The sequence below is a fragment of the Sapajus apella genome, unplaced genomic scaffold (assembly GCF_009761245.1).
Source record: "Sapajus apella isolate SASKATOON/1434 unplaced genomic scaffold, GSC_monkey_1.0 scaffold19, whole genome shotgun sequence".
Classification (NCBI taxonomy): domain Eukaryota; kingdom Metazoa; phylum Chordata; class Mammalia; order Primates; family Cebidae; genus Sapajus; species Sapajus apella.
In genome coordinates this window covers 2,890,349-2,918,153 of record NW_022436959.1, presented here as the reverse complement: position 1 = coordinate 2,918,153, position 27,805 = coordinate 2,890,349, and the positions used below count along the sequence as shown (strand labels likewise).

General features: G+C 43.5%; 1 protein-coding gene and 1 long non-coding RNA gene across 3 annotated transcripts in view; one reads left to right on the top strand and one right to left on the bottom strand.

Moving 5' to 3' along the window:
- DPY19L1 (dpy-19 like C-mannosyltransferase 1) overlaps window positions 1-5,047 on the bottom strand; it is a 121,622-nt gene extending 116,575 nt beyond the window's left edge. The window contains exon 1 of the mRNA XM_032286816.1: window positions 4,660-5,047. Within this exon, the coding sequence (XP_032142707.1) occupies window positions 4,660-4,957 (298 nt within the window). The 5' untranslated portion in view covers window positions 4,958-5,047. The remainder of the gene's footprint in view (window positions 1-4,659) is intronic.
- Window positions 4,250-27,805, top strand: part of LOC116557358 — a 231,370-nt gene continuing 207,814 nt past the window's right edge. For both annotated transcript variants that reach the window (XR_004271483.1, XR_004271482.1), the window contains exon 1: window positions 4,250-4,474. This is a non-coding gene — a long non-coding RNA (uncharacterized LOC116557358). The remainder of the gene's footprint in view (window positions 4,475-27,805) is intronic.

Genomic DNA, 27,805 nt, shown 5'->3' with positions numbered 1-27,805 from the left:
TTCATTGTCACTACTGGGGAGTAATAGTGGCATCTAGTAGCTGGAGACTAAGGATGCTGCTAAAATCCTGCAGTGCACAGGACAGCCCCCACAACAACAACAACAACAACAACAACAACAACAACAAAAAATACTCCCACCCAAATGCCACAATGCTGAAGTTGCAAAGCCCTGTCAATAAAAAACCAGGTTATAGCCCTTGCCATTGACCACACGAACCAGGTGGGTAATGCAAATGAGTCAAGCAGGACTGATGTAAAAGGGGGAAAGGTAGCTTTTATCACCCACTTTTTCCATATTCAGGTTCTTTTTTTATTGTTTTGTAACTACCTCAGGTTACAGTCTTTCAACAGACATGCTTTGTTTGCACGTCTAATGGGTAAATCTTTTACTACCATAAAGAAAAGTACCTTTGCCATCTTCCCTTGAAACACAGAGCCTTCTCCAGCTACACTTTGTCCTCTCTCTTTTCAAAAGACACAGGGGTACAAACAAAACAAACAAACGCCTCCCTCTTTTCTTAACTCTAATTAAAAGAATGGCCTTATCAGGTGATAAATGGCAACTGACAGCTCCAGTTTTGGGGAAAAGGTAGAGATCAGGAGAAGCTGTGGTAAACTGGACTGTCTGTGTCATGTCCTCATGGGGGATGGGGAGATTTACATAGTGCTCGCAGATTGTTGCCATGCAGGCACATCAGCTCAATGATGCTAGACATCTACTATTAAAAAGAGGCAGGACATTAAATTTTAAAAACTACTGATAGCTTCCCTTCACCATCACCACTGCCACCACCTCCCCCATCCCAGATTCAGATTTAACTGGTTTGATGTGTGGCTTGGATACCAAGCTGTGCTAAAGTTTCCAAGAGACTCTAGTACACAGCTAAGACTGAGAAGCCCCGTTCTGGTCCAGGTCTTTCCTTTTACATGTGCACAAACTGAGGCTCAGAAAACTAAATGCTTTGCTCAGGCACCCAACTAATTTAAAACAGGTTATAGAATCAGAAAATAGTTCCTGTGTTTTCAAACTGTGGGTCACAACACTGGATCATGAAATCAATTTAATGGTTTAAAAATTTTTTTAAAAAGAATAGAAAATCAGAATGTACTACACATTATAAGGTTAAATATTATTACGTGAAACTTTTGTTTTAAATATATGCATATATGTGCTAGTCAGTCTCCATTTACCTCTTCAAATCCATTCTTCTCCCTTCTCTGCCTTGTTCTCAACCCCAAGAGGCCAAAGCTACAGAGTGTTTTAGCTGTGCCCCTTCCCCAAGGGTTTCCATTAGCTTCGGCCAGTGAGAGACACTAGAGGTAGACCAGAGGGTGCAGGGTGAGTGCCTGGAGTCACCCTTCTGGAGTGACTTTGCCCCAGCAGCACAGCTCTGAGTGCAGCCTCTGATAAAGCTCCCCTTTCCCTTCAGGTCCAGAGGTGATAACACCTTCCTATTGGTGACAACCCTTGGATGCTGATTCAATCTTTTGTAGGTTCCTTAAACCTGCCCACTCTTCTGAAAATACTCCATTGTTTCCTGACATAACACTAGCATACATAAATAGATCAACAGACATATAGACATATGCATATATGTACTGAGTTGCATTTTGGAAGTGTGAACAGGTTTAATATAAAGTGTATTGTTTACAATGTGGGTTGTGGCCAGAAAAAAAGTCTGGGAAACACTGTCAAGGTTCTTACTAGGTCACTGCCTCTTCTGCATGAAGAAGCTATCCGGCTGAAACTTCTAAAACTAAACTTGTCAAGAACTGCTCTTTACAAATGTTACCACTAAATCAGTAGCAAATAATGCCCCCAAATAAGAAAAAGATGTATTTATTAAAATAGACTTTCAGGTAGGGCATGTTGGCTCATGCCTGTAATTCTAGCACTTTGGGAGACCAAGGCAGGCAAATCATGAGGTCAGTTCGAGACCAGCCTGACCAACATGGTGAAACCCCATCTCTACTAAAAATACAAAAATCAGCTACTCAGGAGGCAGACACAGGAGAACCGCTTGAAACCAGGAGGCAAAGGTTGCAGTGAGCCACTGCACTCCAGCCTCTCACTCCACAACAGAGCGAGACTTCACCTCAAAAAACAACAAAAACAAACATACAAAAAACAGACTTTTAAACAATGCTTAACACTGCCCAACGTGGAAAAACCATGTTGGTAGGCAGTGAGTTCCTCATCAGTGCTTAGAACCTACGGAGGAAAGCCCTAGTCAGTTTCTTACTCTTAAAAATGTGTGCTTCTATCATGGAGCGTCAAGTTACAAAATTACTTTCTAAATAGAAATTAATCAATTTTTGTCTAGCTTAATATTTCGTTGTTATAATTGTTCTTTTTTTGATCAGTTACAAATGAACTCTTGATGAAGAAAAGAATATGCAAGGCTTCTCATTGTCGAAAACCAAACAGCTATTTTAAAGTACCATACTAAAATACTGTACAATGTCAGCTCAACTCTCACTCATTCTGGGAGCAGGGAAGAAAACAGGAAATAAGGCAGCTTTCAAAAATGTCTAAACTCTGCTCCTCTCTGCAGGATCTGACTGGTTTTCTGATGCTGTGGCAGGGCACAATCGTGGGAAAGAAACAGGTCTGACATCAGTCTAAGAGAGCAGAGAACCAGAGAAAGAAGCAACCAAGGTCCATTCAGCAGAATCATCTCTCAAGGTGCCCTGAGGCTTCATGCAGAGGGTTAACAACGACAGAAAGTCTCTAGACCTGAGTCTGTTCATCCAACTTCCATACCTCTGATGGCCATGGTCCAGGGTACAACCAAGAATACGGTCTACCACATTCACTGTACCACCTTTAAATGCTCAAAGGGGCAAGTCAAGCAACGTGCTATACTGTTACATTAATACAAAACTGCATTGAGTTATGGGCATTACCAAATCCAAAGGTAAGTCATCCAAATGTAAGTCATGCATCCATCCAAAGAAGATTAAAAGGAAATGCAATCAAAGAAAATATGCAGAAAATAGCAATAAATATCATTATTCTAAGATTTGCTATTGTAATATCCCTGAAGAAGCAATGCCATTCTGTATTTTACTACAAAGTGGTTAATGTTTACATTAGTCATTCAATAAAAATGCAACTTCATTGTCATCAGATCTTAAATCGGTATCACACATTTGCTTTTATTACAGCAACTACAATGTGTCAAGTGCTCTAAACACAAAGAATCTTCCCATGTATCACCCACTCCTTTTAGTCATGATCCTTAGCACATCCCTATGGAGTAAATTCGCCATGTGATAACCCCCCACTAGCAGAGAAGGAAAGACTCACAAAGGAAGAAACCTGAAACTTAAACCAAACTGAACCGCTGTGTACTAGATCTGAAGGCTCTGCCTCATCCACTGTATCGTGCTGCCTCCCCAAGGTGAGCTTTTCTAACCTGCACACTAGCCAGCTTTTCAAGCTCTCCACTGGAAAAAAAAAAGTGTGTGTGTGGGGGGGGGGGGGAGTGTAAATGTGCTGGAAAAAAAAACCCAAAAACCTGAGTTTTTCTAGGCTTGAATCTGCAACAGAAAATAAAAAGCACCCTAAGAACAACCTTCTTGAGCCCATTAAAACATACACACAGAGATGAGTGGCTTTTTATGATTGAATGGCTTTTGGTGGTGTCTGTGATCACAGGGGAAGCCAATTTGCTGTGATCTATTCCTCGGCTTATACCGGACCCCGACTCCTGGCTAAGGGGACTTTGGGTCACTAAGAGATTTTTGAAAATATACTAAGGGATAAACCACCAGTAATTAAATAGTTCAGTAACAACAGCCCACTGAGGCATACAGAAAAAGCAACGTTACAGGATTTCACTAGTTGACTTACAAAAATTAGGCCTGTTATCTAAACTGCTATAACTTGCCTTATTGAAATGTCAATCAGGAAACAAAGGAAACCTGATCTCAGTTCGCAACATATGAATGCTTCAACTTTATATTTTTCAGCACATCATTACACAGCATCCATTTGGTGCATGGCAGAGGGAGGGGAGGAGAGCCCTCTCCACCAAACGTTCCCAGGCCAGCAGGGAGGATTAAGGCTCGTGCGCCCCAAACACCACAGACAGAACCTGGAAAGTGACGTGTCGAGGGGAATCACAAAGTGCCACGGGAGGCATCTGCGGCCAAGAAGAAAAAAGCACGCTAAAATTTAATTATAACTTTAAGCAACTCTCTAGGACAGGGAATGTGCGTTTGCTTAGAGCTCCACTGAATCGTTTCCAAGCCAAAGCAAACCATCCTGGCGGTCAGGGGCCAAGATAACGGGAAGGCGGCCGGACGCACCAATCAGCAGCGCCCAAGTCTCGTTAGCGCAGACCAGCCGCCCGTGGCCAGGCCGGGCAGCTGTTGATCCCCGGGCCATTCTTTTAAAGCCCAGTCAGAGCGCGGGTGGGAAGCGAGCGAGGAGGGCTGAGCCAGGGAGTGAAGGGGTGGAGGAGAAGGTAAGAACGTCCCAGACAAAAAGTCGGAGAGGGCTGCAAACTGGCGGGTCCGGTCGGCGGGGCTCAGCGCAGCGGAAGCAAGAGGAGAGGGGAAGGAAAGGAAATGGAGGGGAGGGGAGGGGAGGGGAGGGGACCCGCGCTTCAAAGTTCCGCGTCCCGGCGGCGCCCGCTCTCGGGCTGCTCACCTAACAGGAGCGTGGTCCAGGTCCGGCCGCGCCCCGCGCGCCGCAGGCCCAGCGCCCCGCGCAATCGGGCCGCCAGGCGCCCCCCGAGGCCACCCCCGGCGGGCGGCGCGGCGGGCTCGGCGCGGGGCCCCTTCCTGCCCGCGGCGCCCTTGCGCCCCGGGGACGGGGGCGCGCGCTCGGGCCCGGGCTCCCCGGCGCCGACGTCCGGCGCCCCCCTCAGCGGCGACTGCGAGGCGCGGGGCGGCTGGGGCGGCTTGGGAGCCGCCTCCCGGTGCTTATTCCGCGCCTGCAGGACCATCTTGGCATAGTCGCGCCCGCTTGCTGCGCGCGCCCTGACGGCGGCCGGAGAACGGCGGGCTGGCTGGGCGGCTGGGCGCCGCTCACTCTCCAGCGGGCGGGCGGAGGGCGGAGGGCGGGCCCGTCCCTCCCCGCGGGCCAGGAGGCGGGGAGAGCGCGGAGGCCGGGCGGCTGCTGCCTGGCTGGCAGTACCGCCGAGAGGCGGCGCCGGACTCGCGCGCCCGCCGCCGTTGCTGCCGCTCCGGTTGTCACGGCGACCGCGGAACGCCGAGGGGCGGGGGCGGGGACACCCTGAGAGCGGCCGCGGCCCCGCCCCCGCCGCCCCTCTGCGCCGGACGCGCGCTCCCGGCTGGCCAGCGCGCACGCGCGGACTTCCGGTGCGGGCGGGGCTGAACCCGCTGCCGCCAGGCGACCCACGCGTCTTTGGGGCCCGAGCGGGGCTCGGCTGGATAGAGGATGTGGGCTGGGACAGCCTTCCGGAGACGGCCGCCCTTCCATTGTAGGAGTGACAGGGCCGAAGGAAGAGCCCTCTCGGGCGTCGGAGCGCTGATCGAAGTTTCGGAGCCTATTAAGGCTGCGCGTGGAGCCCGCGCGGGCGAGACGCGGCGGGGCAGGGAGAAGGCACCCGGAGCGGCCACTGAGCGGCGCTGCGCGTGCGCCCGGACGCCTGGTCGGCCCCGCCGCTTTTAAGCGCGCGATGGCGGTTAAGTCACCGTGTCCATTTACTCCCCTGTGTGTGGTCGCGCAACTTAGAGCGCAGCCCAGTGCAGCTCCTCTCTTACCAAGGCTAAGAACTGGTGCGACCCGATTTAAAATAGCAACAGAGTATTAAAATAGCAGCCTAGAATCTTGTGAGGAGCTGATAAGGGCCGAGGTACAAGTGTAAACTGAAAAGCAGGATAGGAGCCAGGCCGAAGGTGATAGGATGGATTGGCTGGAGAAGGAAAGATTATCAAGAAGTCCGTTCAGTTTGTTGCACTTGTTGTAACGTTGTTGGTTAATAGCAGGAAAACTGTTGATAAGATACGAGACTTTAGTCGAAAATGTGTTTTCTTTTACGTAGCAGAATGCATGAGCAAATGAATCCCAGAAAAATTTAGAAAACCAAGTAGATCACCTCTCCCCTCCACCCCCACATTCTTTTCACAAAGCCTTACAGCATGAGGGATTACAAATGGGAGGTTCCTTTCCTGGCCGTGCCCAACTTTTTGTTCCAAAAAGTTGTCTTTAAGTCCCAATTTCGTAAATCAATGCCCATGGCTCTGCTTATCTCTGTTGTAATTCCTAGGACATCACATGGCTTTCTCGCTCTTTCTGTTTCTTTGACCAGTGATTTCTTTATTAATACCAGCATTGATTCACTGTTAGGCCTTTTGAAGGAACAGTGGATTGTTTTGTAAAGGGAGGATGTTTCCCATGCTAATTAATACTCCCTCATATCCTGTCTGTTTTGTGAATTTGGATTTTCCGGTATCTTTATTGGAGCAAGGAACAACTATTTGTATACGCTGTTTAAAAAAAAAAAAATAATCGAAAGATGATGCAGAAGGTTTGGATTCTGAAACAATGTCACATGAATCCAATGTTACCTCTGGGATTAATGTTGCATTTATTCGGTTAAAAGAAAGCTGATTCAGTATCTATTAAAGATAATACAAATAACGATGGATTTTTTTTTTTAATGATTAGAAAGACACATGGAAAAAGAGGTTCAACATTTGAACGATTAGATCGCTATGTGTCTCCTTTATGTGATTGGCCCTGAATTCAGAAACTACCTCCTTTAAGCTGGTACCATTCTACCAGGAAAACGTTTGTTGAATGAATAAGTGAGTGAATGAATGACGTTCTGCGAGTGCTTGTCACTTCCCCTGCTTGGCTTGACAACCATGCAGAGACTCCCAGAGAGGGACAGTGTGGGGTGTTAGTTTTGTTTTAAAACACGGTCAATGTAGATCCAGTTTGCAGCCACTGCATTGACCCATACTCTACCTCTTTCAATCTGGGTTTCTGCATTTGTAAAATGGGGGTAACAAAAACATCTAGTTCACAGGTTTGTAAAAATAAGACAATGTATGTAACGCATCTATATCCAAGTAGTTGCTCGGTGAATGTTCAAATTGTCTGGATGTTAGTAGTTGTTCAATAAGTGTTCAAAGTAGTGGATGATGTTTAAGGAGAATGAGAAACTTCTGTCCTCTCAGAACCTGAGGCTGACAATCCAAGTTGGGGTATAGCAAGGGAAGAATGCCGCCCAGTAGAGAGCGGGAGAACAAGAACAGCCCAGGCCTGCTGGGCTTCAAGCTTCTCAACTCTCTGGGCAGTTGATGTGCCTGAATGGTTCCCTGCTTTCCACAGATGCTTTACAAATGTTGCCCATCTCATGGGTCCTTAGGCCTGGTTAAAATAGGAGGCCACTCCTTGTGCCCACCTCCCCCCCCCCACAACCAAAATGAAGCATTTCACACAGGAAGGGTGGCGGAATGGAAACCAGATCAGTCATGGAAGATTCTATGCCAAATTTCGTTTTATCCTTAGTACTATGAGATCCACAGGAGCAGAGAATGGGAATGCAGCTAATTTCTGTCTGTATTTGTAGACCAGTGTCTGCCACACATAGTGGTAGATGCTCAAAAACAACCTCTGGCAAACTGAAAGCTGCAAGCACTGCACGCTGCATATTAAAACATTTTGTACATGGACAATCTATTAATGGATCTAAGATTATAATGAAATTAAGCATTACAATTACCAGCTTTAATGTTCTTTTATTCTGGGAGTTCCAGATGCACCAGAAAGGTACTTTCTGTGTGATGCTATTGAAATACTGGGTCAGGGCAGATAGATTGTAAGTACTGGAACCTGAAAGAGCAATCACTTATAAAGAATCGCTGCCCCGGCCCCTGGGGTGCAAACCAAGTCTTTTTCTCACTAAAAGCTACACTTTGGGCATTGAAATAAAAATGTTAAAATCAGAAAGACATATCTTTTAAACATTGGAGATGGAGACAGAGGAGATTATAAGGAGAAAATAAGCATAAAATAGGAAGAACATAATCATAGAAGAAAACAACAAGATGCAGAAAAATAAAGCTTAGTGATAATAAGGTATAGGAATTGGAAACATTGTCAGATGGGCAATGAAAAAAGTAAATTTGGTCAAGGGAAGACTATGCTGGGAACCAGTTTTCTTACATCTCCACATTGGCATTTTAAAGGCCCCATTTAGAACTTCTAAATATTCCCCTTTTCCTCCTACTTGCTCTCCTACCCATAAAATGACAGCTGAATGAGAAATCGTGACATTTATTTGGCATTTTCTTGAACTAGGTCACTTGATCACTGTATTGGAAAAGTGTCCTAGGGTCAAATTCTAGAATCTGACATTTGTCTTGCTAAGCAGTTGCTCATACCAAGAGAGAAACCTGCGTAATCCTAACACTTCTTGGAAACCTAAAATGGGTGCAACAAAATATGTCTGTGTAACATTCTACTTTCCAAAGCTCCAGCATTCACTTGACACTATATTATAGTGTATTCTTTTAGTCTGGTGAGAACAAATGTAAATTGCTACTCTTGCTCTTTACATCTTATCTTCTGTCTTTTCTGGAGCTGACCTTGTAATTTAAACTGTTCATGCTCCAATGAGTGTTTCTGAGAAACTCAGAGTTCATTATTAGGCCTGGTTATAGTGCATCATCAAGAACCACTCTGTTGCAGAGGGGCACGTCTCTTTAGAATGTAATTCATGATGTTGAGGCCTTACTATGTCTTTAGTACTTTAGTAGATATTAGAGATACTTAAAATGCATGTGCTAATTGTCCATACCCAAGGGCTTACAGTTTCACTGGGCAGGCAGGGTAAGCTAGAATAAAATATAGTTATATAGCAAAATATGTGATTCCGAGAATAAGCAGTAAAAGAATTCCAAAGAGAACAGTTGATGGCCAATATGATTTAGTTTTTAGGGAGGAGGTGAAATTCGGTCTAGGTCATGCTGGAAGGATAAATTTTGTTGTAATAGAAGGCAACATGGCAAAGGAATTATAGTCAGGGAGCTGTATATTTCTAAAGCCCTTGCTCAGGGCCTGGCACATTGTCAGTGCGAATATGAACACCTTAAACCTTTTCAGATGAGAAAGGAAGGGAAGAAGCAACTGATGTAGGTTTGAGGAATAAGTGAACGGATTAAAGAGTGAATGAAGGAGTTAACTGTTGAGTGGAACATGAAATGCCTAGTGTCCCTCCACCTGGAGCCTGGGATTTTAGAGTTCCCCAAATCTACTTGGGCCAGAGCGGCTTTTCCTTCAAGGGTGCTTAGTTCCCCCTAAAATGAAGGCGGCTTTAGGAATACTGGGAGGCAAAAATTCTACCTCTGGCCTCTTCTTTGGGCCAGAGCTTGCTTTCCTCCAGCTGGCCTCTGTTGAATCCTTGCCAGAGGCCTGAACCTTCCTCTCACCTGCCCTCAGACATAGGACGATTTGGGACCGCTTCACTTAGACAGCATGTGGTCAGTCTCCTACCTGCATTATCTAGGGTGAGCACCTGGATATATCACACAGTGTATCCTCTCACGCCTAAGCTGTTCCCTCTAGTCACCCTTGCCTTGTGCTCCCTGAGGTCAGTGATCTGTTCCTGATTCACTCAGTTCTTCTCTGTAGCTTCTACCCCTTCCCAGAAGACCCTTATCCTATGACAGGCTCTTTCTCCCACAGCTCCACCCACTCTTTCCAAGCCTTCTTTCTCACTCCCAGAAAGCTCCTCTGAACTCCTTTTTATCTACGCTTAGTCTGGTGTCCTACAGACTGCCCGTCAACTCCCCTTTGACCCCACTATTTACTCCAGCATTGACCCCAGTCCTTCCAGCTCCTACCAGTGTTAGGAATGACTTCAACACTGAGCCTCTCAGCTCCTTGACATTCTTGTCTCCAGGGATCTGGACTCCCACTTCATGTCATCGACCAACTCTTACGGTCTCACCTTGAACCATCTCATCACCCCTATCTGGCTTTGCCTCTACATTTTAAAATTCAAATATCCAATCCTCTACTGCCTCCAAATCTGTTTGGTATTTTGCTTCCACGCCAGGGCCTGTCACTGCAATTCCCTCTGCCAGGATCTTTCCCTGCATGGTCCTTCTGTCTCATCCACATGGCAGAATGTTACTGTCCAACTTTGGATCCACACCCATGCTACTGAGGAGTGCTGGAGAAATCCCACAACTTAGAAGGCAGGAACCCTATGGATTCGTAGTTTCCATTAGCAACTGGATCCTACATTCTGCTTTCTACATTCTCCTGGTTCCATTCTCTCAAAAAGATACAGCAAATGCCCCCTAGTCTCTTAAACCTGCTACTCTGTCACCAACTCCCACACCCCTAAACATGGCCTTTCCTCCTACTTAATGGAGAAACTGGGCACCATCAGAAGGAGCTGCCACATACCCTCAGACTCACCAAAGATTCTGCTTCCCTCCCATCACAAGGAGGAGCCCCTCTTCTGGACATAGCCAGCCTCTCTTCCAGGAGATGGTCTACTCCATCCCACCGTCTTGGTGCTCCCTTTATTAACTAGCTGCTTGTATATCTCTCCACTCTTCTGGCTGCCTTTCTATAGCCTTAAGCACGCCCAAGTGACATGGCTGTTATCTTAATTAGAACTCCCCCCCATCAACCTCTCTATCTCCGTCCTTCCTTCGTACATAGACATCCTTGGCAGAGTCCCTTAAACCTGCTATCTCTGCTTCCTCAGAGGTTTCCAGGAGTCCTTATGCTTTCCTCAGGGTTTTCCAGTCACACTCAAGTTCACAGAAGTCTGGCATCTTCGTCTAATACTGCACAGAATTCCTTTCACCAAGATCGTTAAAAACCTCCGTGTTTCTGGTTCACAGGACACATCAGTTATTATCATGTCAGATGACCACTTCCTTCCTTTGGTTTCTCTGACCCACACACTCCTGGGTTCTGTGATCTCTTTGCCTGCTCTTTTCCAGTCTCCCTTAAAGAAACCTCTTGTTTACAAATATCAATGTCCTCTAGAATTCAAAAACTAGGCTCTTTTTTTATATCTACACGTATCCACTGGGCAATATCATCATTGTCTTTTTGTTGAAGATTTCCAAACCTGTGTCTGCAGCCCAGCTCTCCTCGGCCTCAGACCCATATGCCCAACTGCCCATTCAGTGCTTACACTGGGGTGTCTTTTAGTCAGCTCAAACCCAAAAGTCCAAGGCTGCTTTTTCTCCAGTCTCCTTACTCCAGCAAATGGCACTACCAATTCCCCTATTCCTTTATCCAGGCAGTCGTCCTGCTGATTCTGTCTCATTAATGGTCCTCAAATCAATTCCTTGCTTTGCATCCTCAATGCCATGAACCACACTCATTTTTCCCATGGCCTTCAGCAGCAGCCCCAACTGGTCTCTGCGTCTTCTCTTGCTGCCCATCAATCTTCCAGAGAGCTGTTTCCAATATGCAAATTGAATCCTTGTTTTGAAAACCATTCAGCACTTCCAAATCTGACGACATGGTTAACTAGGCCTTCATGATCTATGCCACACACCCTCTTCCTGCCCCTTCTTCACCAGCCTTGCCTCCTGCCATTCCCAGTGCCTCATGTCCTCTCTTCCCTGGACATTATCTTCGATGGCCACCCTTCTGTCCTGCCCACGCCCTGCCAGTTCTCCTGAATGACTCTGGCTCAGTCTTCACATCTCACTTAGAACTCAGTTCCTGCAGGAACTCTCCTCTCCCCCTGTAACCTAGACCTTCCCCTGTCATATCTCTTACCACAGTGTTTTATTTGCCAGTTTGTCTGATTTCTTTGTTGGACTAGAAGCTTCTTGAGCCTGTAATGGGGTGCGGAAAGTGGAATGGGGCTGAGAGAAGTTGAACTTCAGTCCAATCCAACAGGGAATTCTGGAGCTAGGATGGCCCTTCAAATTCATTGCAAGTTGCAGTAAGGGTCCCAAATCTTTGACATTCACATCAACCTATTATCAGCGCTGACTGCTTCCAATGAGCAGGAGTAACCTCAGGAAGGCAGCTCCCTTCAGCCAACAGTAATTGCCAGAGAAGGACTCAGTTGGGAGCCCTCAGCCACCAACACCCCTGTCATGCTGAACAGAGGAGGGCTTCACACCTGAGGGAGGAATCCAGGTTGCCACCACCAGACACACCATAGGTGCCTCTTAAATCTTTGTTGGTTAATAATTGATTACATGATTAAATGATTTAATCAAATCACAGAAAACAAAGTTAATTAGATTAGATTGATTGAGATTCAGGGTCTTAAGGGCAAAGGTTTTATTTGGAAATAAAAAAGTAGTGAAGTTTATTGAGCAAAACACTATTTAAACTATTTGAGGGATTTGAAGAACATTGTACAAGTAGATATGAGGGAGTAAATTTGTGACGTGGGTGGTGGGGATGGCTGAGATGAGAGCCAGAATGTGGACACGGGGAGAAATCCTAGGGGCTGAGAGTCTGCTGCCATGACAGAAAGGGCAAGTTATGGCACACCTGTAATGCAATGTTTAGAGCATGACAGGACAAATATGAGACCAGCTGAAAGGTTAAACTAACTCTTTGGAAAATCTGTGTGATTGTACTTGGCCCTATTAACATTAACAGTTTCAAGCAAAGATTCACCCATTTAAAATATATACAATATAGATTAGGTGTAAGTTCCTCGAAGGCAATACGTATTCCCAGGGCAGTAGCTGCACACACTACATGCATAAATACATTTGTTGAATAAATAAGTGAATCAAGTCTTGATTGACAGAACTCTAATACTGATTCCTAATGATTAGGAAACAGATTGGTTTAAGTCTAGACCTTCAAAGTATTCACTGTACATTTCTAAAGTGTAGTTACTTTAGATTAATCTTGTAGATATATTTTAAAACTAAGATTTTGTTGTTTTACTTACCGATCAGGCATTAATTCAATTCACCTCCCCTTGTGCCATGACTCATGGTTTGTTCTTAGGTAATGAACCTTAAGGAAATAGCTGGAAACATTTCATTGCCATGGCAAGATGACCTGAAGCACACTCTGCTTGGCAATGCTGGAGTGGGTGAACTCCCTACTCTGCCTGCCAAGAAGTTCCCTGTTGCTACAGTATCCAGTTTGTAGCAGGCAACAGATTAGTGAGTAGTAGCTGATAAGGAGTCTTTGGCTCTTAAAAGAAAACTAACTGACATGAATTCCAGCACGTGATTTTTGCGCCTGGATCATGAATATTGTGTCTGGAGGAGTCAAGGCTGCTCTGGCAAGAGCTGAGGTATAAAGTGCAATGAAACTGTGCTCTAGCATTGGCATCTTGCTTTTAGAGCAGTGAACACCATACTAGGTTTCTAGCAGCTTTGGGAGGAATACACCATGCACATTCTGTGCAGTCTCAGGAGGAATCAGAATAAGTAATTCCCAGTTGCCATTGGCCCTGAGTTAATGAGAGAATTGGAGGTAGAAGGAAAATAAAAGAGCTTATTCCTATCCTTTCTGGCGTGCCCAAAATGGCTTGTTTTATGGGTGCAGTGGACAAAGGAGGAAGAAGTGGCATGTTCTTCCTCATTCCACCCATGTTTTGAGGGTTTCCACCTCTGGCTGGGGGGTACTGGGGTTGGGGGAGGGGTGGAAATGATGTTAATGATATTTTAGGGCTGGTGCTTTTCTTCACCCTGAGCCTCTCTCAATACTCACTTGTTCAATGCATGGAAGTTAGAGAGGGTTAAGTTGGGTCTCTGGATTTCCCCAAAGAGATGCCACAATAGTAACCCCCAGTGATTGTTTCAAATGATGTATCTTGTTGTGTGTGATCAGCATTTAGTCACACTTGGATCTTAAACAGCATGGAGGGCTAGTTGGAACTGCCCAATCTATGCTTGTCATAGCACTGCAATTCATACACAGACTTTGTGTTTGTTCTCGTTTCCTCATCTCTCATGGTGAAAAAAAAAACACAACTATAACTTTAAGAAGTGACACACAATTCCTTCAATGTCAGCTTCAAAGTTCTAATCTGTAATATTATTTTCTTCACGAGAATTAGACTTGCATGGAGAATCTAATGTTAGTTACTTTACATAACATAGACAACCATGTAATACAAGATTCAGCCCTCCATAGCAATCCTGGACAGCCAGAGAATGCTTGCCTATCTTTGAAGCCCACTCCAGCCAGGGTGGGTACACAGTGAAATGATGGGATGCTAAACATCCACTGTTCAGTGTGTTCAATGCAAAGATTTAAAAAAATTAGTTTGCCTCACTGCAACCTTATATATTCTGAGTTTCTTTTCTTCTGTGACTATTCTGGATGAATGCATGCATTCCAGAAACCAGTGAGCAAATAAGATGATTAAAGGAGAAAGAATATGGTAAGACCAGGGCACCAAGGACCTTAACAAAGGCAGCCTAGGAAGACATGATGGAGGGAGAGTAGGAAAGCTAAGGGATGGGCAGCTCATTGGAAGCTGGAGGCAGAGGTGACTCTGATGTTTGGAGTCCCTCATGTGGCTGGGTATGGTGCCTCAGGGAAACTTCTCTGGAGCCCCAGAACAGGCCACTGCTGAACCCCAAGCCTGCATCATCCTTTCACCTGGTTTATTTACTGGAATTTCAGGCACAGTTTTATTTTAAAGATGGCAATGCTGCTATAAAAAATTAAGTCAAAATATCAAGGAAGCTTGCTTAAGATGTACTTTATCAGCTCCTGTCCCTAGAGAATGAGTTTCAGGTGAGGCCTTTGTCTGCATTTCTAGCCAGAGGACTGTGATGCACATAGATCTTGACTACACCTTGCAAAATGCTGGCCTGAAAGGTGGTTTAAGGGTCATTACTCCAAAGGAATCAGTTCTGAGTGTTTGAAGGTCACATTTCCCGGTAACTTAAGCGTTGTTTTTTTGTTTTGTATGTGAGTATTTTTATAGATGCGGAGTCTCACTATGTTGCCCAGTCTGGCCTCGAAATCATAGGCTAAAGCAATCCTCCTGCCTCAGACTCCCAGAATACTGGAATTACAGGTTTGAGCCACCGTACCTGGCCAAGGTTTTTTAAATTTTTTAAAATTTTTTGCTCCTCTTTTGTATTTTTTGAGGACAAATATTTTCTCATATTCCTCTATTATGAATATTTAATAATCTATACACTTGTGAAGGACACATTCAAGAAAAGTAAACAAAAAATTTGTAGAAATCTTGGGAAAAAACAATAGAGGCACATTTCCACAAAGTTTATTCTTCATCCCTTTTTTAAGAGTCAAATTTTGGAGGAATAGCTATTGAACATCCATCATAATTCTTTTTTAGTAGTTTAACTAAATCTTACAGTTAAACAAGTCTTAAAAATGCTGCCAAGAGAATGAGATAGGTAACAATAGGACATGTACTATTTATAAAACTTTATTAAGAGGTTACACAGATATATTATTTTGGGATCTATGGAGTTAGACTACTTCAGATCTGGTATCATCTAACTCTTTTCTTGGAACCTGAAAGTGGGGGACAAAAGAAGTAATGGCACTGCTCAGTGGATACCCATAGGCTGCTGCCTCTCTTCCCTGCAGCTCTGGCAACATTACAATTACCCGGGAGGCTTTGAAAAATGCTAGTGCCCAGATGTCACTCCAGGTGAATGCAATCAGAAAGGGATGGCATCTGTACCTTTAAGAAGTTTCTCAGGTGATTCCACCAAGCAGGGAGCCTGAGACCCACAGCTTTAGTGAAAAGAGAAACAAACCTCTTTGCTCGTTTCTTATTTATTGATTGATTGATTGATTGATTGAGATGAAGTCTCACTCTGTTACCCCGGCTGGAGTGCAGTGGTGTGATCTCGGCTCACTGCAGCCTCCACCTCCCGAGTTCAAGCAATTCTCTGCCTGAGCCTTCCAAGTAGCTGGGATTACAGGTGCCAGCCACCATGCCCAGCTAATTTTTTTATTTTTAGTAGAGAGGAGTTTCACCCTATCAGCCAGGCTGGACTTGAACTCCTAGCCTCATGATCCACCCGCCTTGGCCTCCCAAAGTGCTGGGATTACAGGCATGAGCCACCACACCCGGCCCCTTATGATAGATTTTTAACATATATTAGTTTTGCTTTACCCAGGGTCTGTACAGTAAAAGGAAAAGATAATGAGGTAACAATGCAGAATGTCACTCTAATCACAAGTCAAAACATAGACGTGGGTTTCATACATCAAAGGTGGGACTTTGTTCCTGGCACTGGTTTCTATTTGAGCTTCTCTTTTGTAGCCTCGACAACACTTAGATAAGGTCATGAATGCTAATTTATCCCACCAGGCACAGTAGATACACAGTACTGGCTACAAAATGACTCGTGACTTTAAACTGCGATGACAGAGATTTGTCTCCCAGACCTCCATTTGTCTCCTCTGCTCAGCCCCAGCTTGGCCATAGCCCAGACAGCCTGAGAAGGACTCACCCTATCTCCCCTGTCCCTGGAAGAGAAACAGAAAGAGCATGAAGATGATGGATGGAGGAAGGGAGAAGTGACTCAAGGTGCAAGACTGAGAGCCAGTGAAGAGAGTCATGAAACATTTCGGAGAAAATCTCCTCAAATCCCCTTTTTTTTTCCTTGGAGTTACTCACACACAAGATGCATTTTGGGAGCCAGCCAAAAAAGAGGCCCATGGAATTTTAAGAATCATGAAAACAAAAGAAATCCAGGCTTAGCCAGCTTATAGATTTGTGTATGGGCATTATACAAGGCAGTAATGATACATTTGTTCTTTATGCTCCAACATAAGACTGATACACCATCAAAGAAAACCCCCAGTAAAGGGAAAAGCCTTACAATAAAAAAATAATAAGAGCCCTACAAAACTATCCTTTTCCAGGTTCCAAGTACTGTCTAAGGATTTCACCTTGTTTCGTTTTCACAAAAGCCTACAAGGTACATCCTTTCATTATCCTCAATTTATAGGAGAAAGAACTCGGAGAGGAAGAGTAAACTTGCTCAAGGTTATATCACTAGTTAGGGGTGGAGCTGGGGTGTGAACTCAGGCCACTGTCCCTAACCCTTGACACTACACTGTCTTGTGAAGTGGACAATTCATAAAAGAAAACAACATGAGTTTTTTTCCCTTAAAAGCTAAAAATTTGCTTCCTTGAAAATAAAGATGCTAAGAGCCCATCCTAAGGTTACAGCCCATCCTAATAAAGTATGTTCAGTGCAATTGAATGTGGCATGTCATGGGGATTCACTTGAATTCTCTTTATATAGTAAAAAGTAAGTCATTGGCAGACTTCAGTACTCCGTTGTTAGTAACAAATGGCTTAGACCCACGCCCATTGCAGCACCCCAGTGTGCTGCGATACCCCCATGGCTGTGAGTCATTGGCCTGGAGAATAGACCTAGGCAGAACAATATTTATGTAATTGAGTTGAAGAAGGTAGCTGGAGGGTACCTGAAGCTAGACGTTGACAGTGTGTCAGGTGCCCCAGCTCAGAGCCTTCCTGGAAAGTGGGCAGGAAAAATAGATGGTGACAAAGCAAACACATCAGTATTGTGGGTGAGCCTGCAGGGATAAGCTTTGGGGCATTCCAGTGCCTACCAAGACTACATAAGTCCCAGGAGCCACAGCATTTGTTGCCTAAGATTAAAGCACTCCAAGCTGAGAATTTTTCCCTTTAAAGGAATAAATGGCAAGCTGTGGAGGAAAGAATGAACCAGTTCTTCTAGGACGTGTGTGCCTCCGCTTAGGCATTTTGGTCCCTTGACCCTCCAGGACATCTATGTGACTTTGGCCAAGTCACTGATTGTTACTGCGAGGGGATGAAATGCATGTTGCCCTAAATTCCAACTCAAAAATTATGGGATACTTTGAATAAAATGAGATTGGTACGAAATTCAGATTCCTTTTGAGAATGTCTAGCACTGATTGCTAGATTTTCACTGCATATTTTCCTCTGGCCTTCAATCATCTCCCAATAATTTACCCCCAAATCGTTATTATTTTAGATGAATAGACTTTTCACGGAGCCCTAGTGTATCACTGGTCCACAGACACTAAGGCATACATTAGTGTTTTTAAATTATAAGCTGAAGACATATATATCTAAGCACTGTGTTTGCCCATTCTCCTTGATCATCATGTATTTTTCCCCATTCCATTACCACCTAAAATGCATTTTGTGATACTTCATTAAAGAGAAATAATTATATTAGAGAAGTTTGTTTTCAGACATCAACCTGTGCCTTTGGGTTACATTTCAAATTATCAAGATGGACTTAAAAGAGATAACACCATTTAGTGTGCTAATTATCACAAGATTCTCAAAGCGCCCCAGAGCTCTAGGTGGTTTCACTGTTTAAGAAATGTGACTATAAAAGCTTTCACTCATAAAGCTTAGCATGCATTGACTACCTACTATGGGTTGGGCTTGACATTGAGGATAATAAAATATAGTTCTGCCCTTTAGTAGAGCAGGAAGGTATGTGTGTAAATATGTTGTAGCAGCCGTGCTCTAGAATGGCTCTCCATTTCACCAAGAATCCCTTAGGCCCTCTCCAGTAGCACTCTTTCGCCATGTATGCCCAGGAGCCTACAGCACAATTGTATCATGTGACTTGGCCCTGAATGGATATTGGCCCCTGCACAACCAGGCAGCACTGTCTCTCCCAAGAATTTGGACCTATAACTAAGAGTTTTAATTTAGCCCCAGAGCGTTGGTGAATGAAAGACTCAAAACTGAAGATTATGGAGCAGCCACTTCTGCTTGTCATGTTGGCTGAGAAGTAGAAATATAGATATAATCAGTGTGCAGATTAGAATGCAGAAGACACAGTGAGAAACAAGGATGGGGGGAGAGAAAGAGAATGAATAATTGGATGACTGAATTTCCACCAGCTGTCAGTTCCAGACCCTCCTGCCACATCCAACACTCCAGTGCTTGAGGCCCTCTACGTTTCTTTTTTGTTGTTGTTTTTGTTTAAGCCTTGATTGTTTTTTCTTTGCAACCAAGAGTTTCAATTAATACATGAGTATAATAACTTGTTATTGGTGTGACAATTGAAGTGGGTACAGAAAAAATTTTAACCTATCTTCTTTATACAAATAGAGTACAGATGTCATTGTTAAATAGGCCAATGACAACTCATTTTTGTTCTTAAATCCTTTTCACTATAAACATGTATGCACAGCAACATTTTCAAGACATTGAGCTTTGGCAGTGAGTGTAACAAGATTCATAATAATGGTGGGCAACCTTATTTTGATCCAGAGCAAATTAGGAAAAAGCAAAAATTACTTACAGACTATATTTCTCTTTCATTTGTAATGGCTTTATTGTTGATCCTTTGGGGAAAACTATATTTTTGCAACTCAGGTTATTTATTTACTGAAGAAAAGAATACCAATTAGAAAACTTTTTTAACCTCTGAAAGATTATAATCTGTTCCAGTTTAAGAATTTGTAACTCCAGAGAGCTCTAATTGCCCATCTCTTATGTTTGGACAGCACCTTAATTTTCACCACGAGCTCGTCTGCATTAGGCCCAAATATCCTTCCATTCCTCTCACCAAAAAAATCTAGCCCATGAGGTATTATTATCTTCATTTAGAGGATATGGAGAAACTGAGGCTCTGTTTCAAAGGAAGTCTATAAATTCTTTAACACTCTTCCCATCAAGAAGAGGAACCTATATCCCCTGCCCTGGAATGTGAGCAGCACTTTTGACTGTCTCCATAAATATAATATGGCGGAAGTGACACTGCATGACTTGTGAAGCTGGATCACAATGAGTGATTGACTTCCACTGGCCTGTCTCCTGGGACAGGTGACTTCTTGTAAGAAATCTAGCTACTCTGATGGAGAGTCCACATGGAGGGAGCACACTGTAATAGACAGAGGTGCCTGAGGAGCCCGGCTGTTCCAGCCCCCAGCTATTTAGGTCTTCCCAAGCCAGACACCAGAGAGTATGAATGGAAAGGCCTTCAAGAGAACTCTAGTCCTAGTCATTGTCTGACTGTTGCTTCATGAGGACCAAAAACTGCCTAGCTGAACACCATCAACCCCCAGCAGTGAAAGATAGTAACAACGAATGCTTGCTGTTGTTTTATGACACTAAGTCTCGAGTGGTTTGTTGTGCTGCAGGCTCCTAGAGAAGTAACTTTCTAAGGTAGCTCAGGAATTTCTTTTTTTTTTTTTTTTTGAGACAGAATCTTGCTCCGTTGCCCAGGCTGGAATGCAGTGGCGTGATCTCGGCTCACTGCAAACTCTGCCTCACAGGTTCAAGTGATTCTCCTGCCTCAGACTCCCGAGAAGCTGGGACTACAGGCACATGCCATCATACCCAGCTAATTTTTGTATTTTTAATAGACACTTGGTTTCACCATGTTGGCCAGGATGGCTCTATCTCTTGACCTTGTGATCCACCTGCCTCGGCCTCCCAAAGTGCTGGGATTACAGGCTTGAGCCACCACGCCCAGCCATCACTCAGGAATTTCTTAGTGGAACTGGGGCTAGAATCAATTCAGTGCATTTAATGTGGTATTAACTAGACAACTGTATTGGGCCTTGGGGACCAGAGAATTAAGGCACAGCCCACGTCCTCTCCTAGTCTGAGCTTCTTCTTTCCACCTTTGTATTCATGGCAGCTCCTTCTTGCTGGGAGTAGGTAGGATAGAGGAGCCCCAGGGCTGCTGGCTTCTGGAAGGAACTGGCTCCAGGGCACCCTGGCTGTTCTCCTGTTCCATGCTGTGTGCAGGTGGCTCTGACACCAAGAGGTGGCTCCAAGCCTGCAGCCAGCCTTGATTTTCTCACCAGTCCTGCTCTGATGAGTTGACTGTTCAGAATTGAGCGTGGCGGTATTGCAAACGTGAGTGAGTGCCACACAACCTACCTGCAGAGTGTTGCTTTCTTCTGATGAATTACACCGAGCCCCTGAATTCACATTTGGCTGGATTGTCAGGGAAAATATGTGTGTTCTGGGTGCCAGCTGATCTTTTCATCTAGCTTCTGTCCTAAGGTAAACATTCTCTGTTAAAATTCTGAATTTCCCTCTGCTTCCTCTAAAGAGATTGATAAAAAGTCATAAAACACCTAAGAATCAGTGTTACTTGTAACGAGCCCAGGGCTGCTGCAGGAGGCACCATATACCTAGAATACCAGGTGAATGGGGTCCCCAGGGCTGAAGTATTATGCTCTAGGCCACAAAAAGGTTATTTTTTTCATTCCTGGGACACAGACAATATATTTTCACATAACATCCACATGTTTCATGAAAGCCAACAAATATTTACCAAGTATTCTTTAAATCCTTTAGTATTTAAATTATCAAATATATATATTTATATTTACTTTAAATCCTTTAGTATTTAAAATATCCTTTCATATGTATATATATGAAGGCCAGTTTATTTTAGTCTGTCATGAAATCAAAGGCCAATTAAATAATCACTGCCAAATTTATATTTCTATTTTGTAGGTTTTCTTTATTCAAGGCATTCTTGTACAGTAAAGGGCAGGAAACAGAGAGGGAGAGTGAAAGGGAGAAGAGAAGCGAGAAAAAAGGAAAGGAGGAAAGAGGAAGGTGTGTGTTGGGAGTAGGGAGAAGCTTTGCAAATAGTAAACCTGGGTTATTTTACTTTTGGTTAAAAAAAGTTGCATCAAATTAAGCAATAAACAATCATGAAGCAGGCAGTGGTATGCTTAGAGCAGATTTTCCTAAATCATCTTTCCCGGAACACCAATTCGCTAAGATGTTAATAAGCATTTTCCAAATAAAGATTTTCATTTTTCAGATAAATTCAGGACCGGCTGCATCTCCACTCCTGGTGAGTGGCAATTCATTTTAGCATGTTAAAGGCTCTGGAAAGTGCCAGGGTAAAAAACAAAATGAAACACAGAACAAAAAGCTTGTTTGACTTCCTTTAGCCTGTCACCCCCCAGATGCTAGACCTCTGTAATTGAAGTCACTGATGAACAGAGCCCATGGTACATGTGGACAGTCCTCTGCTGGATGAGGTGACTGTGGGATGCTCTCTGCTGGCTCCCTGCTAGGTCAGAGTGGAGCACTGGAGAAACAACTCTTACCCAGGCAAGAAAAGGTCTTTCTCTGGCATCCTGCCTTTTGGTAGGGAGAAAAACTACCAGATTGAGTCTGAGGTGACAATCGCTTTCCCCTTGCATCAAAGTCATGGAAACCCTGGTGTGCCATTACATCATTCAACATTCCCATCCCTGCAGTGCCTCAGGCTCTTGCAGTTTGCCCTCCTCGTGCCCTTTCCTGGATCATGACCTTCTTCCAACTCTCATTCCATTTTCACAGTCATTTCCATGCCCACTTTGGCTAACTCACCACTCCCTCTAAAGGAGATGCCCAGGTCGGAAAGCAGAGCTCCAGAAATTTCCCATGTCCTTACTGGAGCCTGGAGGTTCCTGCTGAGTCCAGAGGGAACAGCGAGTATGCCAGAGAGGGGCCCCTGCCGGGGACTGCTTCTGCTGTGAACATTTGAGTCCTGTTCCTGAGCTTTTCCACAGCCCTCCCCAACGCTGCCATTACCTTTACATGAATGCCCAGCCTCAATTTCCTCCTGTCTCAAATGTTCTCATTTCAGAGTTGGGATAAAGAGTAAAAAACTTGTTTCAAATATTAAGCATAATGTGCTCAACAAATGGCCATTACTGACCAGCACTATTCTTGCCTTACCTTCCCAAAGCCTCTCCATACTGAGGAAACAAATAAGGTCAGGTTAGCAGGATCAATTTAAATCTCACTGACTGCTTGGCCTCATTTGCACCTGCAGACCTTCACACCTTCTCCACCTGTAAGCTCCAGGCCAGTATTTCTGGGACTCTCTGGAGGGTGTCTCATAAGTATGCAAGAATAAGCCTGCTCTCTGTGCTCCATACGCCTGCCCGTGGCCCACTTGTCACCAGAATGTTCACCACCAGCTGTCACAGCTCCACAGAGTGCAGGAGGGGGGCCCTGGCTCCACCTGGCACAGCAGCTCCCTGTTGGTGGTTATGGCCTGTGTGCCACCCATCTGCTCTTATATCCTCCAACATGTGCTGTGCTCTCTGAGCAGCCAGCTTTTTGTGTTACCAGCTGTTGGACGGGGGCCGAGTAGGGGTCCTTGGGACTTCCCATGTTGGAATTGACTGACAGTTTTTCTTTTTGGAATTCTCACCTTTTTCCTTTTCAGAAAAGGAGCTGGGCTGGGGATGGGGTGAGTCACTTCCTTCACAGGATACTCGGCGTCTCTGCTCTCTTCGCCACCGAAGGCTTTGTTGTCAGGTCTAGCATCTTGCCCTGGCACCGCCTCCCCTGGGAGGTGTTCTCCCCTGGTGGTCTATTCCATTCCTTACCAGCAGCCAGCCCCCATGGTGATCCCAGCCTGAGTCCTCTTCTGGGAGGCTCTTCTGCCTGTGTAAAGAGGCCACCGCCAGGCCCAATCCTCTGTGTGCTGGTCCCTGTCTCAGTGGCCCCACCATGGTGCTGCCCTATAGGAGCAACCCTTCTGCCTTCATTTCATTGTTTATCCAGTCAACATTCAAGAGCCACTTGTTCAGTTTCCATGAAATTGTGCAGTTCTCAGTTTCTGAATTCTGATTTCTAATTTGATTGCACTGTGATCTGAGAGACTGTTTGTTATGATTTCCTTTTTTTTTTTTTTTAACATTTGCTGAGGAGTAATTTACTTCCAATTATGTGGGTCAATTTTAGAGTAGGTGTGACATGGTGCTGAGAAGAATGTATATTCTGTGGATTTGGGGTGGAGAGTTCTGTAAATGTCTATTAGGTTTGCTTGGTCCAGATCAGAGTTCAATTCCTGGATATCCATGTTAATTTTCTGTCTCGTTGATCTGTCTAATATTGACAGTGTAGTGTTAAAGTCTCCCGCTATGATTGTGTGGAAGTCTAAGTCTCTTTGCAGGTCATTAAGAATTTGCTTTATGTATCTGAGTGCTCCTGTAAAGGGCATGTATATATTTAGGATCGTTAGCTCTTTATGTTGCATTGATCCTTTTACCATTAAGTAATGCCCTTCTTTGTCTCTTTTGATCTTTGTTGGTTTAAAGTCTATTTTATCAGAGACTATGATTGCAACTCCTGCTTTTTTTTTTCTCTCCATTTGCTTAGTAGATCTTTGCCCATCCCTTTATTTTGAGCCTATGTGTATCCTTGCATGTGAGATTGGTTTCCTGAATACAGCACACCAACGAGTTTTGACTTTTTATCCAATTTGCCAGTCTGTGTCTTTTAATTGGGGCATTCAGCCCATTTACATTCAAGGTTAATATTGTTATGTGTGAATTTGATCCTGCCATTTGGATGCTAGCTTGTTATTTTGCCCATTAGTTGAAGCAGTTTCTTCATTATATCAATGCTCTTTACTATTTGGTACATCTTTGGAGTGGCTGGTACAGTTTGTTCCTTTCTATGTTTAGTGCTTCTTTCAGGAGCTCTTGTAAGACAGGCCTAGTGGTGATGAAATCTCTCAGCAATTGCTTGTCCATAAAGGATTTTCTTTCTCCTTCACTTCTGAAGCTTAGTTTGGCTGGATATGAAATTCTAGGTGCCTTGAGGTTGCTCTTCTTGAGGAGTACCTTTGTGGTGTTCTCTGTATTTCCTGGACTTGAATGTTGGCCTGCCTTGCTAGGTTGGGGAAGTTCTCCTGGATAATATCCTGAAGAGTGTTTTCCAGCTTGGATTCATTCTCCCTGTCACATTCAGGTACACCTGTCAAACATAGGTTAGGTCTTTTCACATAATCTCATATTTCTTGTAGGCTTTGTTCATCTATTTTCACTCTTTTTTTCTCTAATCTTGCCTTCTCATTTTATTTCATTGCATTAATCTTCAATCTCTGATATCCTTTCTTCTGCTTTATTGATTCAGCTATTGAGACTTGTGTATGCTTCACGAATTTCTCATTTTGTGTTTTTCAGCTCCATCAAGTCATTTATGTTCTTCTCTAAGCTGGTTATTCCAGTTAGCATTTCGTCTAACCTTTTGCCAAGGTTCTTAGTTTCTTTGCATTGGGTTAGAACATGTTCTTTTAGCTCAGAGAAGTTTGTTATTACCCACCTTCTGAAGCCTGCTTCTGTCAATTCCTCAGACTCATTCTCCATCTAGCTTTGTTCCCTTGCTGGTGAGGAGTTTTGATCCCTTGGAGGAGGAGAGGTGTTCTGGATTTTGGTGTTTTCATCCTTTTTGCACTGGTTTCTTTTCATCTTCATGGATTTATCTACCTGTGGTCTTTGCAGTGGTGACTTTCAGATGGGGTCTGTGAATGGATGTCCTTTTTGTTGACGTTGAAGCTATTTCTTTCTTTTTTTTCAGTTTTCCTTCTAATAGTCATGCCCCTCTGCTGTAGGACTGCTAGAGGCCCACTCCAGACTCTGCTTACCTGGGAATCACCTACAGGGCCTGCAGAACAATAAGAGTTGCTGCCAGTTTCTTCTTCTGTTATCTTTGTCCCAGAAGGGTACCTGCCAGATGTTAGCCAGAGCTCTCCTTTATGAGGTGCCTCTTTGGATATATGGGGGCTAGGGAGCTGCTTTAGCTGAGACAATCTGTCCTTTATCAGAGCTCAAGTGCTGTGCTGGGAGCTCTGTTTTTCCATTCAGAGCTGCTGGGCAGGTACTTTTAAGTCCGCTGCAGTGGAACTCATAACCGCCTCTTTTCCCAGGTACTCTGTCCCTCTGTGGTGTTCTCCCTGGTAACTACACTCCAGAGCTCTTCCTACTCGGCTATCTTGGATCTCCCCCAAAGCTCTAGAGTTTTCTTACTGATTCCTTGGAATTTTCTACGTAATTGTGTTGTTTATAAACACAGTTTTATTTCTTCCTTTCCAATCTGTATACCTTTTATTTCTTTTTCTTGCCTTATTGCACTGGCTAAGCCTTCCAAAATAATTGTTGTAAAAAAGTGGTAAGAGCAAAAACCTTTGTCTTGCTTCCTATTTTAAGGGAATGCAATCTTTTCCCATTAAGTAGTAAATTAACTATACAGTTTTTTCTACATGCCTTTTATCAGCTAAAAAAATTTCCTTCCATTATTAGTTTGCTGAGAATTTTTATCATGAATAGATATTGAAAATTTCAGATGTGTTTTCTGTATCTATCATGGTTTTCCTTCTTAACCTGTTAATATGGTTATTTATATTGGTTGATTTTCAAATGTTGAACCAGTCTTGCATTCCAAAGGCAAATCCCACTTAGTCATGGTACATTATCCTTTGTAAATATTGCTGAAATAGATTCACTAAAATTTTGTTCAGAATCACTTCACCTATGTTCATGAGGGATATAGGCCTGTTTTTAGTGCTGGTGTATTTCTAGACTAATAAATGGGTTGTGAAGTATTTCTTTCTTTTCTATTTTTAAGAAAAGATTATATAGATGTATTACTTCTTCCTTAAATGTTTGGAAGGATTACTCAGTGAAACCATCTAGATGTGGAGTTTTCTTTGTTGAAGTATTTTAACTACAAATTCAATTTCTTTAACAGGTATGGGATAAATCAGGTTATCTAATTTATTCACCAAGGTCTGGTAGTTTGTGTCTTTCAAGGAGTTGGTCCATTTTATCTAAGGTTTCAAATTTATGGTAATAGAGTCATTTGTTTTTAGGTTCTGTCGTGATATCCACTCTTTCATTTCTGATATATAGATAGCTTTTGTCTTCTCTCTTTTTCTCTCTTCTTCTTGCTTTCTCTCTTTCCTTGCTTAGTTTATGAATTTTATTGATATTTTCATTGGCTTTGTCTATTGTTTTTCTGCTTTCACTTTCACTCATTTTTGTTTTTATTTTTATTAATTCATTTTGTCTACTTGCTTTGGGGTTAGTTTGTTCTTTTTTTCTTTGTTTTTTGTTTGTTTGTTTTTTTGTTTGTTTTGGACAGTTTCACTCTTCTTGCCCAGGCTAGAGTACAATGGCACGATCTCAGCTCACTGCAACGTCTGCCTCTTGGGTTCAAGTGATTTTTCTGCCTCAGCCTCCTGAGTAGCTGGGATTCTAGGTGCCTGCCATCATGCCCAGCTAATTTCTTGTGTTTTTAGTAGAGATAGGGTTTTAGCATTGTTGGCCAGGCTGGTCTCAAACTTCTGACCTCAGGTGATCCACCCTTCTCGGTCTCCCAAAGTGCTGGGATTACAGGCGTGAACCACCACACCTGGCCGTTTGCTTTTCTTTTTCTAGTGTCTCACTGTGGAAGCTTAAGTTATTAATTTGAAACTTTCTTTTCTAATATGAGCATTTAGTGCTATAATTTTCTTCTAACACTTCCGCATTTTTTTATAAATTGTATTTTCATTGTTATTCATTTAAAAATATTTTATTATTTCCCTTGAAACTTAATTGATCAATGGGTTATTTAGATCTGTGTTGTTTAACACTGTTAAATTGTGTCATTTAACTTCCAGATGTTTAGGTATTTTCTAGATATCCTTGATTTTTTTTTTTCATTAATGATTTATGGTCATACGTACTTATTATTGTCAACATATTTGGTACGATTTCATTATTTAAAAATCACTAAGGTTTATTTAATGGTTCTGAACATGGCCTCTATAGGCACTTGAAAGAATGTATTTTGCTGTTTTGGAGTGGGTTGGCACCTGTTAATGGTTTTTCCCTTGAATACTGGTCACATTTTCCTGATTCTTTTTAGCAGTTTCAGGTTGTATTTTAGACAGTCTGATATAATGTTGTGAGTCTTCTTAAAATCCTGTAGAGAATGTTGATTTTCCATAATGAACACCCTGTAATGCAGTTCCATACAACTGGAGAGAAAAAGAGAAAAGAAAAATTTTCTCCCATCCACTTGGGATGATAGGGAACTCTTTTTCAAGATCCTCTGACCAGAGAGACAATGTTTGTT